Here is a 12301-nt window from a genome sequence, read left to right as displayed (position 1 = left end):
ATGTTCCTTATAAGTGAAAGAAAACTAAATTCTGCCCTTCTGGTATTGTTCAACTAAGGCAAGGAAATGAAAAACTGTGTATTTACATTTTCAAAACTGAAGTTATTTTTAATCCATAAATGGCTATCATACAAAACAGAATGCCTTCTTATGATCCCACTTCGGGTTCATATCTATTTGTCAAAACACTACTTAGCCTACTGCACCTGAGTTTTCCTGCAATATAATCTGCCTCACACTGAAGGTTTATGGAAATATTTACAAATCATTGATTAAAAATGTAAAGAATATGAGATCAAAATTAACTCTGCCTCCCATCATCTTTGAAAAGATCCAGAGACGTGCTAAAGGCACGTAAATGCTATACATTCTGTACATGCTCACCAGTTTAGCTTCAATCTCAATACATTGCTTCTTCAGTTCTTCCTCTTTCTTTTTCAACTGATCTTTGATAACTTGCTGATTCTTCTTCTCCTGTTCAACAGCTAAATTCATGTTATCTACTTTGCCCTGCAGCTCTATTTTCTGTTGAATCAACAGGTGTTTGGCATCCTTTAAATTAGTCACTTCCTGTTAAAATACAAGTTTAAACTATCACACAGGGTCAAAAATAAAGTAGTAAAACTTCCCTGTGAACCAACTTCAGACCTACTATAACTATTTCCAGGGATATGAGAGCAAATACCTTTACCACACAAAACTTCAACTGATCATGACACTATCACATTTTTTAAAAACATTTTTAAGTTCCTTACCTAGGTTACAAATTACATCTTATATTATTACAAACAGAAACAAATAAATTTCTAATTTACTTTTCCACCAAAATAGTGGAAATTATGTTTCCTTACTTTCTGCATTTCTGTCAAGTTGTAAGTTTGTCAATTTCACTTTTCTTTAAGTTGGATTCTAATCATTTCACTGTCAGGTTTTCTGCACTAGGGAAGTATACAAGGTGCGAGTTACAAACCCTGTGGTGGCAAGGAGGGAATGTTTATTTATTTATTTTTAAATCCAGTGGAAACAATTATTGCATGGGAGTACTTTTACAGTCTTAAGTTCATAAATATTTACCTGTATATTGTACTGGAAATAGCTTAAAAATAGAGGGAATAACTTAACTTGACAGGAATCTTTCTTTCTTAAATCCACAGCCCAATATGCACGTATACTCTGGTGAATAAGGGGTGATAGTTTTTCATGGCTACATTTCACTGCAAGTCAAGACAAAACGTATCACAAGGATACAGCTCTTTTTCTCCTTTCAAACCATTGGATGGATGATATGGCCATACTTGATTTCGTAAGTGGAGATATTTTTGGTTTCAGTCTGGCTGCGACCACAGAGAACAAAAGATGAATATTAAGATGACATCCCAGTTTATGTGTGTTTTCAAATTCTCTGCAGCTCTATAAATTCCTTCTTTTTTTAGGATAGAGGTTTGAGGAAGTGTATGTCAATTGTAGTTAGCATTCTCAAAATCAAAAAGCATTGGGCACTGAATTCTCTGGAAGTAATGATCATTTTTAGACACTGGATCACAAAAGAACATCTGAAAGCCATAATTTTTTTGCATTTTCATAGAACTTATAAATATCTAGGCTATTTTAAAATTTATTTATTTTTTAGTCTAAGTTTTTTATGGGAGGAACTGTGTCTTCATTTATACTCACAAAACCACCAACAACATTGAGGAGGCCAGCAGAGGCAAATAAATTATTATTAATAAATATTATATGTAATACAATGTAGCCAGACTGCTTTTTAAAAGTATCAATTTTTAATAGAGACAGAAAAGATTTAGAGATGTAAAATGTAATGAGCACTTATAATACAAAGACTAAACAAAATTCCATTCAACACCCAATCCTCCAAATCTTTCTTTCAAAGTGAAGTATCCTTAACAAGTTTTCTAACATTTAGTCTTGTCTCAAGAGTGATTCTTAAAGAAGTTTCAACAAAATTGGTTTAGCTAATATTGGTTTGGTATTTTAATGTTATAAATAAATTACATGCACTTAAGAGTGACAGACAGGCATACTTTTATTTTTAATGAATGTACATATATTTTAATTAGGAGTGTTGCTTTTAAAAATTAGACTTCCGGTTGGATACAATTAAAAAAACAGCATACAATCCCCCCCCAAAACTTCACATTTTCGATGGCTTTCCTTATCAGTGAGAACATATACCTTAATAAACCTAAGATGTTGGTTTTGCTTTGGTTTTGGGTTTTTTTGTGTTTGTTTTTGTTGTTGTTGTTGTGTGGCTGGGAGAGGTTTTTTAATTTCTTCACTTCTCAGAATTTGGGGACACAAATTGAGAATTTTTCCTCTTGTCCATGTTTATTAAAACCTTGGGAGAAAGCCTAGATAGTTAATTGCTTAGGGTCATTTATATAAAAGGAGACAGCATGGTCTAGAGTTAGAGTACAGAACCTGAAGTCAGGAGGTCTGGATCATAACCAACTGAACCAGTTTTGCTGCATGAGCATGGGGAAATCACTTAAGCCAAATCCACAAAAGGATTTAGGGGTTGCAACTCCTAACTTTTAGGCACTTTGTCACCTCAGTGGAATCTACAAACCCTGAGTAAGATGCTTAGGCTTCCTACAGAATGCATGGCTAGAGATAGGCACCTCGGAATGGGATCCACAGAAGCTAGCATGCTAGGGACGGAGCCGCCTAAAATAGCCAAGATGCTGAGGAGAAAGGTGGGTCCTAGCCCTGCCCCTCTCAGGGGGTATGAAACTTTGGCAACTAGGGGACTTTTACAGCAAAAATGTAGGCACCTCCAGAGTTAGGTGGGAACTGACCAGGGGTTTTGAAGATCTCAGTGGTGCCTAAATTTTGGCTCGGGTGTCTGAAGTGGGAGTTAGGCTCCTAAATCCTTTTGCAGATATGGGCCTTAATCCCTCTGCGCCTCAGTTCCATATGTGTAAAATAGAGATAGTAATACCCATCATTGCAAAGCAATTTGAGATTCTCTGACTGAATGCGTTACATACATGAATATTCTTATTGCTACCTGGAGTTCCAATTTGTGTCTCAACATACCTTCTCAAATTCTTGCTTGCAGGTCCTAAGCTCTTCACTCAATTTATTACTGTCTTTTTCCAGCCTACTCTTTATTTCCTGGAGCTCTGTTGTTTTAGATTTTTCATTAGCCAAGTCTTTTTCTTTCAAAACCTTGGGGGGAAAAAAAAACAAAGAAAAAAATATATGCTCGAGGGACCTCAACCACACATAAGGTTACTAAAAACCTCTTGATTACAAAGATGGCTGATGAGAGAATGATTGTATCAGATGACCATCCGCAATTATGTCCTCTAATCTGAGAGAAAAGCTTATCATTTAGTTTTATCTTTAAAATCAATAATCTTTTTCTTTTCACATGAATTTTGTTCAGTATATGGCCCCATCGGGGATAATTAATTTATGATTAAATTGTTTTAAATTATTCCATCATTTCAACTATTTATTTAAAAATGTTTTATGCATCAGTGGTCCAATAAACTGCTGTAAGTGCAGATACAAACTGCATTAGCACAACACATTGAGAAATCCTGGCACATTTCTACATATGTGTAAATTAAACAAGAGGGAAGAAGAGAAAAGTAATAGGAAATGTAAGTTACCTTGTCTTTCTGGATTTCCTGTAAAATTTTGTCCTGTTCTTTCAGCTGCTGTTCTTTCTTTGACACATCCTGCTCCAGAGTAGACTTTATTGTCTTAAGTTCTTGCATCAACTGATTAAGGCTACCAATTTGATTTCTACTTGAAACTAATTCCTCCTGAGCCAGGGTAAGTTTCTCCTCTGTGGACTAATTACAAAAACAATTCTGAAAATCGTCTGTCGATGTCATTGCAACATCAGAGCTCCACGTTAGCCACAATAATTTAAACACTTATTATGCATGTGTATGGAAAGATCAGCATCTGGGGCATAGTACTTAGTTTTTAAATTTCAGTAGAACACAGTTGGGAGACTAACCTCTGGGGGGGGAAAAGCTTCTCCAATAATGGTTCCAATAACAGGAGTTGGAATTTATGCATTTCAAATGCATCAAGTAGTAAAGAAAGAAAGTACAACAGTAAAACAAACAAACAAAAACAAATTAACTTATTCTCTAGGCATTTGAATTGCCCTATGGTTACAGGTAGTTGTACCCATTAGAAATAGAGACAGCAGCCAGGTGAGATTTTTCAGAAGCATTCAGTGCTGTCTTAACTCTGTTCCTGTTGTGTTTTCCCATAGACTTCAATGGAAGCAGAGTTAGGCTGATCCTGAGTGCTTTTAAAAATCCCACCTGTCTTGTAGCATGTGAAATGCTAAAATCTAATTTAAATTTTGAGAATGAAAAGTTTCATGGTCTCAATCACATCAGGCATTTTAAAAACAGCACTTGAACTGTCATTCTATTTTACTGTTCTAATCTTAATTTAACTGACATCCAGCCATCCCTGTTATTCAACAAAAGAGCTCAGAGGAATCCCTATAAAGTGGATTTCAAAGCCTCCTGTAACATTCTGCACCTTGCCACCCAAGATCAATTATATCTGCATATAGTGAGTTCAAACCTCAGGTTTCACCAGGTATCTGACTTCATAAGAGATTTTTTTTTTTTGAACAATTAACCTGAAGCAGGGGCTGGTTCCATTTGTATAGCTGAAAGGCATTCTTTCAAGAAGCACTGAAGAAAAACACACTAAAGAGTTTTTATGTGAATCCTCAATGATCAAGCACAGTTAGAGGAACTGGGGCAAGGAAACCTGTTATTAAATGCATAGTATTCTTGAAAACATTGCAATAGGAAAAGAACAGGAATTTAGAAGGCACAAGAAGGCAGGGCCAGCTTAAAATTTTTTGGGGTCCTGTGCACTCTAGATAGAATTAATTGGCAACAATCATAGATGTGTAGGACTGGAAGGGACCTTGAGAAATCATCTAGTTCAGTTCCTGCACTCAAGGTAGGACTAGACCATCCCTGACAGGTGTTTGTCTTACCTGTTCTTAAAAACCTCCAATGACAAAGATTCCACAACCTCCCTCGGCAATTTCTTCCAGTGCTTAACTACCCTGACAGGAAGTTTTTCCTAATGTCCAACCTAAACTACCATTGCTACAATTTAAGCCCATTGTTTCTTGTCCTATCCTCAGAGGTTAACAAGAACAATTTTTCTCACTCCTCCTTGTAACAACCTTTTATGTACTTGAATATTGTTATCATGTCCCCCGTCAGTCTTTCCTTCTCCAGACTAAACAAACCCACTTTTTCAATCTTTCCTCATAGGTCATTTTTCTAGACCTTTAATCATTTTTGTTGCTTTCCTCTGGACTTTCTCCAATTTGTCCACATCTTTTGGCACCCAGAATTGGACACAATACTCCAGTTGAGGCCTTATCAGCACGGAGTATAGCGGAAGAATTACTTCCTGTGTCTTGCTTACAGTACTCCTGCTAATACATCCCATGTTTGCTTTTTTTGCCACAGTGTTACACTGGTGACTCATATTTAGCTTGTGATCCACTATAACCCCTAGATCCCTTTCTGCAGTATTCTTTCCTAGGCAGTCATTTCCCATTTTGTATGTGCGCAATTGACTGTTCTTTCTCAAATGGAGAACTTTGCATTTGTCCTTATTGAATTTCATCCTATATACTTCAGATAATTTCTCTAGTTTTTCCAGATCATTTTGAATAAGAGCACATGGTTGACTGTACTTTAACTTCCAAACTCCATATAATACAAGTAATTATGTCAAATTTATTGAATTACATTATTCAAAAATATTTACACAGCACAGCATAGGCTGACTCCTTCATTTTCTCTCACCAATGTTCAGAACTTCCTGGTCTGTGTATATGCACAATTAAAATTTAAATCATTGCAACCATCAATGGTAAATTTAAAGGAAAAATGTCTGATGCAGACAAGGCTTAATTAGAGTTCCAAAAAGGTTTTGCTCAGCACCAGTGATAACCACTTAATTTATGCCAGATAAGTTTCTTGTAGTGTCTTAAATTAAGTGTTACAAATAAAACTAAAGATTTTATTCCCCCATATGGATTTTTTGTTTTGATTTTGTAGTTTTTGTTAAATACTTCTCCTCACCTCTCACTCAAAGTAAAAGATGGTTACTATTATAGTATTCCAAACTCTTGTGATATTTTCAGAAGTCTCACAATATTTGGTGTTCTTATTAAAGCCCCAGTTTGCTGGAATCATGAGATTGCACGAGTATCTCAATTTTCATTAATAAAAAACCCTAGCTCTGATGGTTGTGGGAAAAAAAGCTTGAAAAATGGGAAGCAATGAACCCTAACAGCCCAGAAATCAGAAAGCAAATAAAAAGCCTCAATTTCTTTAGAGTTCATGATTTGTAAGCCAAGCTCATAAATTTTGAGCCCTTATGGTTGGTAATACTACTTTTGTAATAGCGGCATTTCAGCAGTGGTGTCTGAAAGCAGGGTTGGCTTCATCAATGGAAGGAACAAATGGTGACTCAAGACACTAGAATTAAGGAGTATCAGAAGAAAGACCTGTTTTTCAGTAAATTAATACATAAATAACTGAACAAGGCTGAAGATCAGATTATTGTTACCTCTTTGAACCACAAAGTTTTAGTAAAAGGATTATGTTGGGATTCAAGCACAGGGTGATAGTACCTTATAAAAAAGCATATTATCTTTATGAGACAAGCAGTAAGCATATCCCAAACCATATTCAAAGACAAGTAAAAAGGAAAAGCATGTAAGTCATTAAAACCTGTTTCAATATCTGGTAAGAAATAAAACAGAACAGAGCCCAACAGGAGAGCTATGTAAATATCTCCCAAGATATTTAAAGTGGACACAAAACCCTCTTCAAAACATGCAGTGCAAATCATGACCCCACTGATGTCAATGGGAAATGTACCCATTGGCAAAGGCCTCTATGAAGTGGGAGACTGCCAGAACCCAACAACAGGGACAGTAATCGGATTATGACATTTTAATATTGGATAAAAAACTGCCCAACTGAAATCAATGGGAGTTTTGCCCATTATGATTTCACCCATTACTTTTAACAGGCTAGTTTTAACATGCACATTACAATGTCTTCTCCTAACTAGTATCCTCTTCAATAGCAGTAATATTCTTTAAGTGAGCAGATAATCACTCCAATGTATAACACTGTGTGACTGTCTTTCTGTTTGAGTAGTACTATAGGACCCTCTACTAGATGGAATGTCAGACCGTCTTAAGTATTAGTGGTTCTCAACCTATTTATCATTGTGGGCCACATATGCAGCTCTCTATATGTTATGTGGGCCACATCCACACAATATATATACTACCTGCATGGCCCTGAGGATGTCACATGGGCCACAGCTGTGTGCTGACTGGGCCGCAATCAGGCTGTGGGTTGAGAACCACTGGTCCACACTGACATCTTAGATCCAATCTAGTTTACAGCTATAATACTGCCACACAAAATACGAATGCTTAACAGGTTAATACTAGTTTAATTTTAAATTCTTAAATAAGGAAAACAAAGTACAAATTAGGCAAGTTATGAGATCAATGGGATATTTATTAGAATGTTTTTAAACAGGGGAGGGGGAAAAGAGAGGAGGCAGCAGATAATAAAAAATATTTTAAGGACATAGTAGATACCAGGTGACAGTGGCTTAGGTGTACTAGCCTGTCCCATTCCTCCTGTTTTATTGCATGTGTAGTTTGAATTTGAGAGGGCTGAAGGGGAGGGGAGTTACTAGCAAATACATAGAGACGAAAGGTCCAATGACGAAATACCAGTCAGGAAGGCTATGCTATGAAGCAAGGTAATTCCCCCAAATACATCCTATTGCTGGCATTGTTTATGTAAGAGACCAGGACTAGATTAAAAAAGCTTCCAGGCCTAGAATGAGGTGCACAGTATCTATTTGCTTAATTCAATCAACTGATAACAGTTCCTCATTTCCATGAGCACTACACATTCACTTACAGAAAATGTAATTTTTAGGAAAAAAAGGCAATTTTTGTAAACAATACAAAGTCCCCCCAATATATATACATTAAGAGAATATAATTTATTTGAATTTGTAGGCTCAACCTCATCCATCCATTCTCCCCACCCCATCAATACAGTTAAAGAATTGCAGATTGGTTAACATCAACATCCTTATTTTTAAAAAGGAACATATTTCTAGAACTTTAACTTTAGCCAAAGTGAAATGGTTTGGTTCAATTTTTATGGTGGAGGCACAAGTAAATGTGTGTTAAATTGTATATGTATAGAGATATGTGTATTTTATATACAGACACACATATTTGTCATATTTTCTTTTTAATCTACATTAATGCAAATTTGACTTTTAAAATTTATTGTGTGTCTCTGTCCCACCGTCAGATTACACCAAACCTTTTCACCTTGGCTAAAGTGACGTAACATATGTTCCCTTATTGAAATAAAGGCTTTGATGTTAACCAGCCCTTCATTTCTTTAACTGTACTGATAGGTGGATAGGTTGAGGAGGAATTGAGCTCACCAGAGCAGTCGTCTGATCTAAGGTTAGCCCTCATGGAACACTGTCACCTAAATATCTCAGGCTACAAGATTTCCCTTAAACTCCCATGATCTGCTTTGCATCTGCTTCCACAGCAGACTGATTCCATTAGCAAGGAAGGTCAGAAAATAGCTCAGCAGTCTAACAATGATATTGCATTCTCATGCCAGCAGATGGTGCTATCAGTACAGCTCAACTCATGCCCTCCAATCCTACCCAGCTACTATACATGCCACCTCAGTTCATATCAACCATATGGCTCGAGGCCATCTATCTTCATATCTGTCTGAAACCTTGGTCTCCCAGAGTCTGTGTGCCAAGTTGTGTTAAACCATTTAGCCATTCCAAAGATATTTTTATTTAGCTGAAGTGAAGACTAGCAGTGAGGGTATCTCACTCTCAGACCTAATCAAATTTATTTAAACTTCTCTTTAACAAAACTGGTTTTGACACCATGTGGACTCATCACTGCTGTGCAGTGACTCCTTCCATGCTTCTTCAGTTCAAAGACCTGAAGTGACAAGAAAAGCATTCAAGATCATCTAGTTTGTATGTTTCAAAGATTTCTGTTCTACAAAACCACTCCAGATGTTTCAACATACTATGAATGAGATACTTCATTGTAGAGATGGGGCCAAACCAAAACCCTGAATCTGAATCCCCACACAAAATTAGGATACAGATGTGATCCAAACTTTGTGGTTCTGATCTAATTATTATTAATATTAAGCAAGGCTCATAGTTTAATGTCGTCTAGAAGTGGAAGATTTAGCATTTAAGATGATGAAATTCCTGACTAGTGATTCTATTACTTTCACATCTGAATATCAAAATATTACTTTTGTGTTACCTGTTTGTTTTAGATCACTGCCCCTGGAGAACACAAATTTTGTATTCGCTTTCTTAATCTAAAACACATGCTCTCTGACTATGCTGCAATAAAAGCTAAACAGCATGTCCAGGATTGAGGAGAGTATGCACATTTTTGTCCAATTTTTTTTTTTTAGCAAAAATAAGACACATTGATAATATTAATTAAAAATAGTTCTAAGATCAAACAGTCCTGCAGTACCAGCTTTGTTCCTCCTCTACTCTCATTTTCTAGCTTTGCTTTCAGCCCAAAAAGGGAACTTGCCCAAACTAAGGAAGAGCTACAGCTAGGCACCCTATTTCAAAGCTGATTATACTGAGTCAATACAGGGAAGTCTGGTAATAAAAATATGCGCTTTTTCTTCGCATTTCACCTTTATCAGATGATAAAACAAAACAAAAAGTGGTTAGAAACAGAATATGTATTGAGATTGTAACTATACAGTGTCATATGAAATTTGTGAAAATAACTAGCTTCTGGGATTTACCCTAAAATCTGAGCAATGGGTCACAGCTTTTCCCCTTTTTGTGGTGTCACAAATTCGATAAAACATTCAAGATTCTCTGCAACTTGAAGTCTTTAAGTCATGATTTAAGGACTTCAGTAGCTCAGACAAAGGTCATGGGTCTATTACAGGAGTGGTAGGCAAGGTTTTGTGGCCTGCAATGTGCAGGAGGTCAGACTAGATGATCATGATGGTCCCTTCTGACCTTAAAGCGTATAAGTCTATGAGCTTCCGAGCTGGAGTTTGGTCAGGACACAAGGGCTAACAGACATTTCTTTCCAAAAAGGGCCATAGAACCTTTAATGACTACATATAATCAGGGCCAACTGTTTTGCATGTCATCCGAAAGAGGACTCCTCTGGCACCACGATATTTCTGAACACTTGCTGGGGCACTGCTTCAATCCTTGGACACTGGTGCACCTCCATCACTCGTGTTATCTGCCTGCGGCACATAATGGTCTGATTTCCTGTGGGCTGTAATGCTTAGGTCTAGTTTTGGGTTTAAGTGTGTGGGAGCTGGATGGTGTTGGTGGCCTGTGATGTCAGATGTGATGTGATGTCAGATGAGATGAATTGGTGATCCCTGCTGGTCTTACCTCGATAACTCTGTGACTGTGAGTACTGACAAAGAGATAGAAGTACTAGCTACTGTCTCTCCAACACCACTTCCAGCAGCTCTTGGGCTTTATTGGAAGTCTCCCATCCAAGCACTGACAATGTCAGGCTCTGCTTAGATTTGACATCTGAGTCAAGATTGTATGGCTTCATTACTTTATATGTAAAATAGGTCCCACTGAGGGAGAAAGTCCTTTAAAATATATCTTGAATGGAAACAATATGTACATTGGCCAAAAGAATTGCATCACCTGTAGAATAATACAGACTGAATATGTCTGCTGCAGGAATGCAAGCTGAGGAGCACTGTCAAAGCCTGTCAAGTCCATACAAAGAAGCCAAAAAGTCACTAAACTGGGGGAGAGGGGGAGGTAACACCCTTGCGGCTACTCCCTTGTATGCGGGCAAAAATGGTTGCCAACGTCCCAAGCATGGGCGACCTGTGTGACATCGCGGTCATCACCCAGGCCTTCCGCCTGCTGACCTGCCCTGACGCCACCGTGAGCACCATCGCGTTGAAGGCCCTGGCAGAGGCGGTCAAGAAACGGATCCGCCGAGCGCCCTCCAGTGACGACATCGCCACCCACCTCAGCGGCTCCCTGGAAGGTGAGTTCGCACGGGATGGAGGCGACATCTCGTCCCTCTGGACCCGTGCTCGCAACGCCACGCATCGCCTGGGTAAGCGCATCAGCTGCCGCTGGACATGGTGCAAGGAGCGCCAGGAGCTGTCGGTCCTGGTGCCAAGGATCAGAGCCCCCGACCACACCATTGTCACCTCCTGCGCCCGGGGCATGCTGGAGAGGTGCCTGAAGGCGTCCGTCCACGCGCTGTATGTCGAGAGCCTGAAGAAGAAACCTGACCAGGGAAAGGCGTTCGAGGTGACCAGCAAGTGGGACTCCAGCAACCACTTCCTGGCGGGCAGCGGCTACATCTGATTTGTGGACTGGCGGTTCATCCACCGAGCCCGTCTCAACTGCCTCCCGCTGAACGGGGCCGTCCGCCATGGGAACCAGGACAAGCGCTGCAGGAGGTGCAGGTACGTCAACGAGACCCTGCCCCACGTCCTCTGCGGCTGCAAGCCCCACTCCCGAGCCTGGCAGCTGAGGCACAACGCCATCCAGGACCGTTTGGTGAAGGCCATCCCGGCCCACCGAGGCACGGTGACTGTCAACTCCGCCATCCACGGGACCGACAGCCAACTGAGACCCGACGTCGTCATCACCGACGAGGACCACAGGAAGATCGTCATAGTGGACGTCACGGTCCCCTTCGAGAACCGCAGCCCGGCCTTCCACGCCGCCCGAGCCCGCAAGGAGGAGAAATACTCCCCCTTGGCCGACACCCTGAGGGCTCAGGGCTACGAGGTCCAGATCCACGCCTTGATCGTTGGGGCCCGTGCTCTGGGCCTGTGATGTGGGTCGGCGCTACGCCAAGCTCATGCGTCACCTCATGGTCTCGGACTCCATCCGGTGGTCTCGAGACATCTACATCAAGCACATCACCGGCCACCGGCAGTACCACAAGGAGAGGGCCGGAGCGTCTCCACAGGACTCTTCTTCCGGACCTACGGACTCAACCCACCACCACCACGACGGACGCGACGAGGGACACACCAATGGACGAGGCAGGGGACACACCAACGGATTTAATGAGGGACACACCACTTTGTATGGACTTATTTACTCTCTTTGTTAAACACCCCCAAAAGTAACCCACAGACATACTTAGTAACGTTCCCCCATTCCCATATATCCC

The 12301-nt window shown here is 39.7% G+C and overlaps 1 protein-coding gene across 4 annotated transcripts in view; it reads right to left on the bottom strand.

The window, feature by feature from the left end:
- The window catches only part of EEA1 (early endosome antigen 1), a 139860-nt gene that overhangs the window by 20079 nt on the left and 107480 nt on the right, over window positions 1-12301 (bottom strand). For all 4 annotated transcript variants that reach the window (XR_010921993.1, XM_067559831.1, XM_067559829.1 and 1 more), the window contains 3 exons: window positions 3639-3824; window positions 3058-3189; window positions 385-570 (listed from right to left, as the gene is read on the bottom strand). Coding sequence is in view for 3 of the 4 variants with exons in the window: in XM_067559831.1 (XP_067415932.1) it covers window positions 385-570; window positions 3058-3189; window positions 3639-3824 (504 nt within the window). In the remaining variant the exon portion in view is untranslated. The remainder of the gene's footprint in view (window positions 1-384; window positions 571-3057; window positions 3190-3638; window positions 3825-12301) is intronic.

This window comes from Emydura macquarii, unplaced genomic scaffold (genome assembly GCF_026122565.2).
Source record: "Emydura macquarii macquarii isolate MOO-44397 ecotype Brisbane River unplaced genomic scaffold, CSIRO-AGI_Emac_v2 contig_2205, whole genome shotgun sequence".
Lineage (NCBI taxonomy): Eukaryota > Metazoa > Chordata > Testudines > Chelidae > Emydura > Emydura macquarii.
This window is presented reverse-complemented; position numbering and strand designations above follow the sequence as displayed.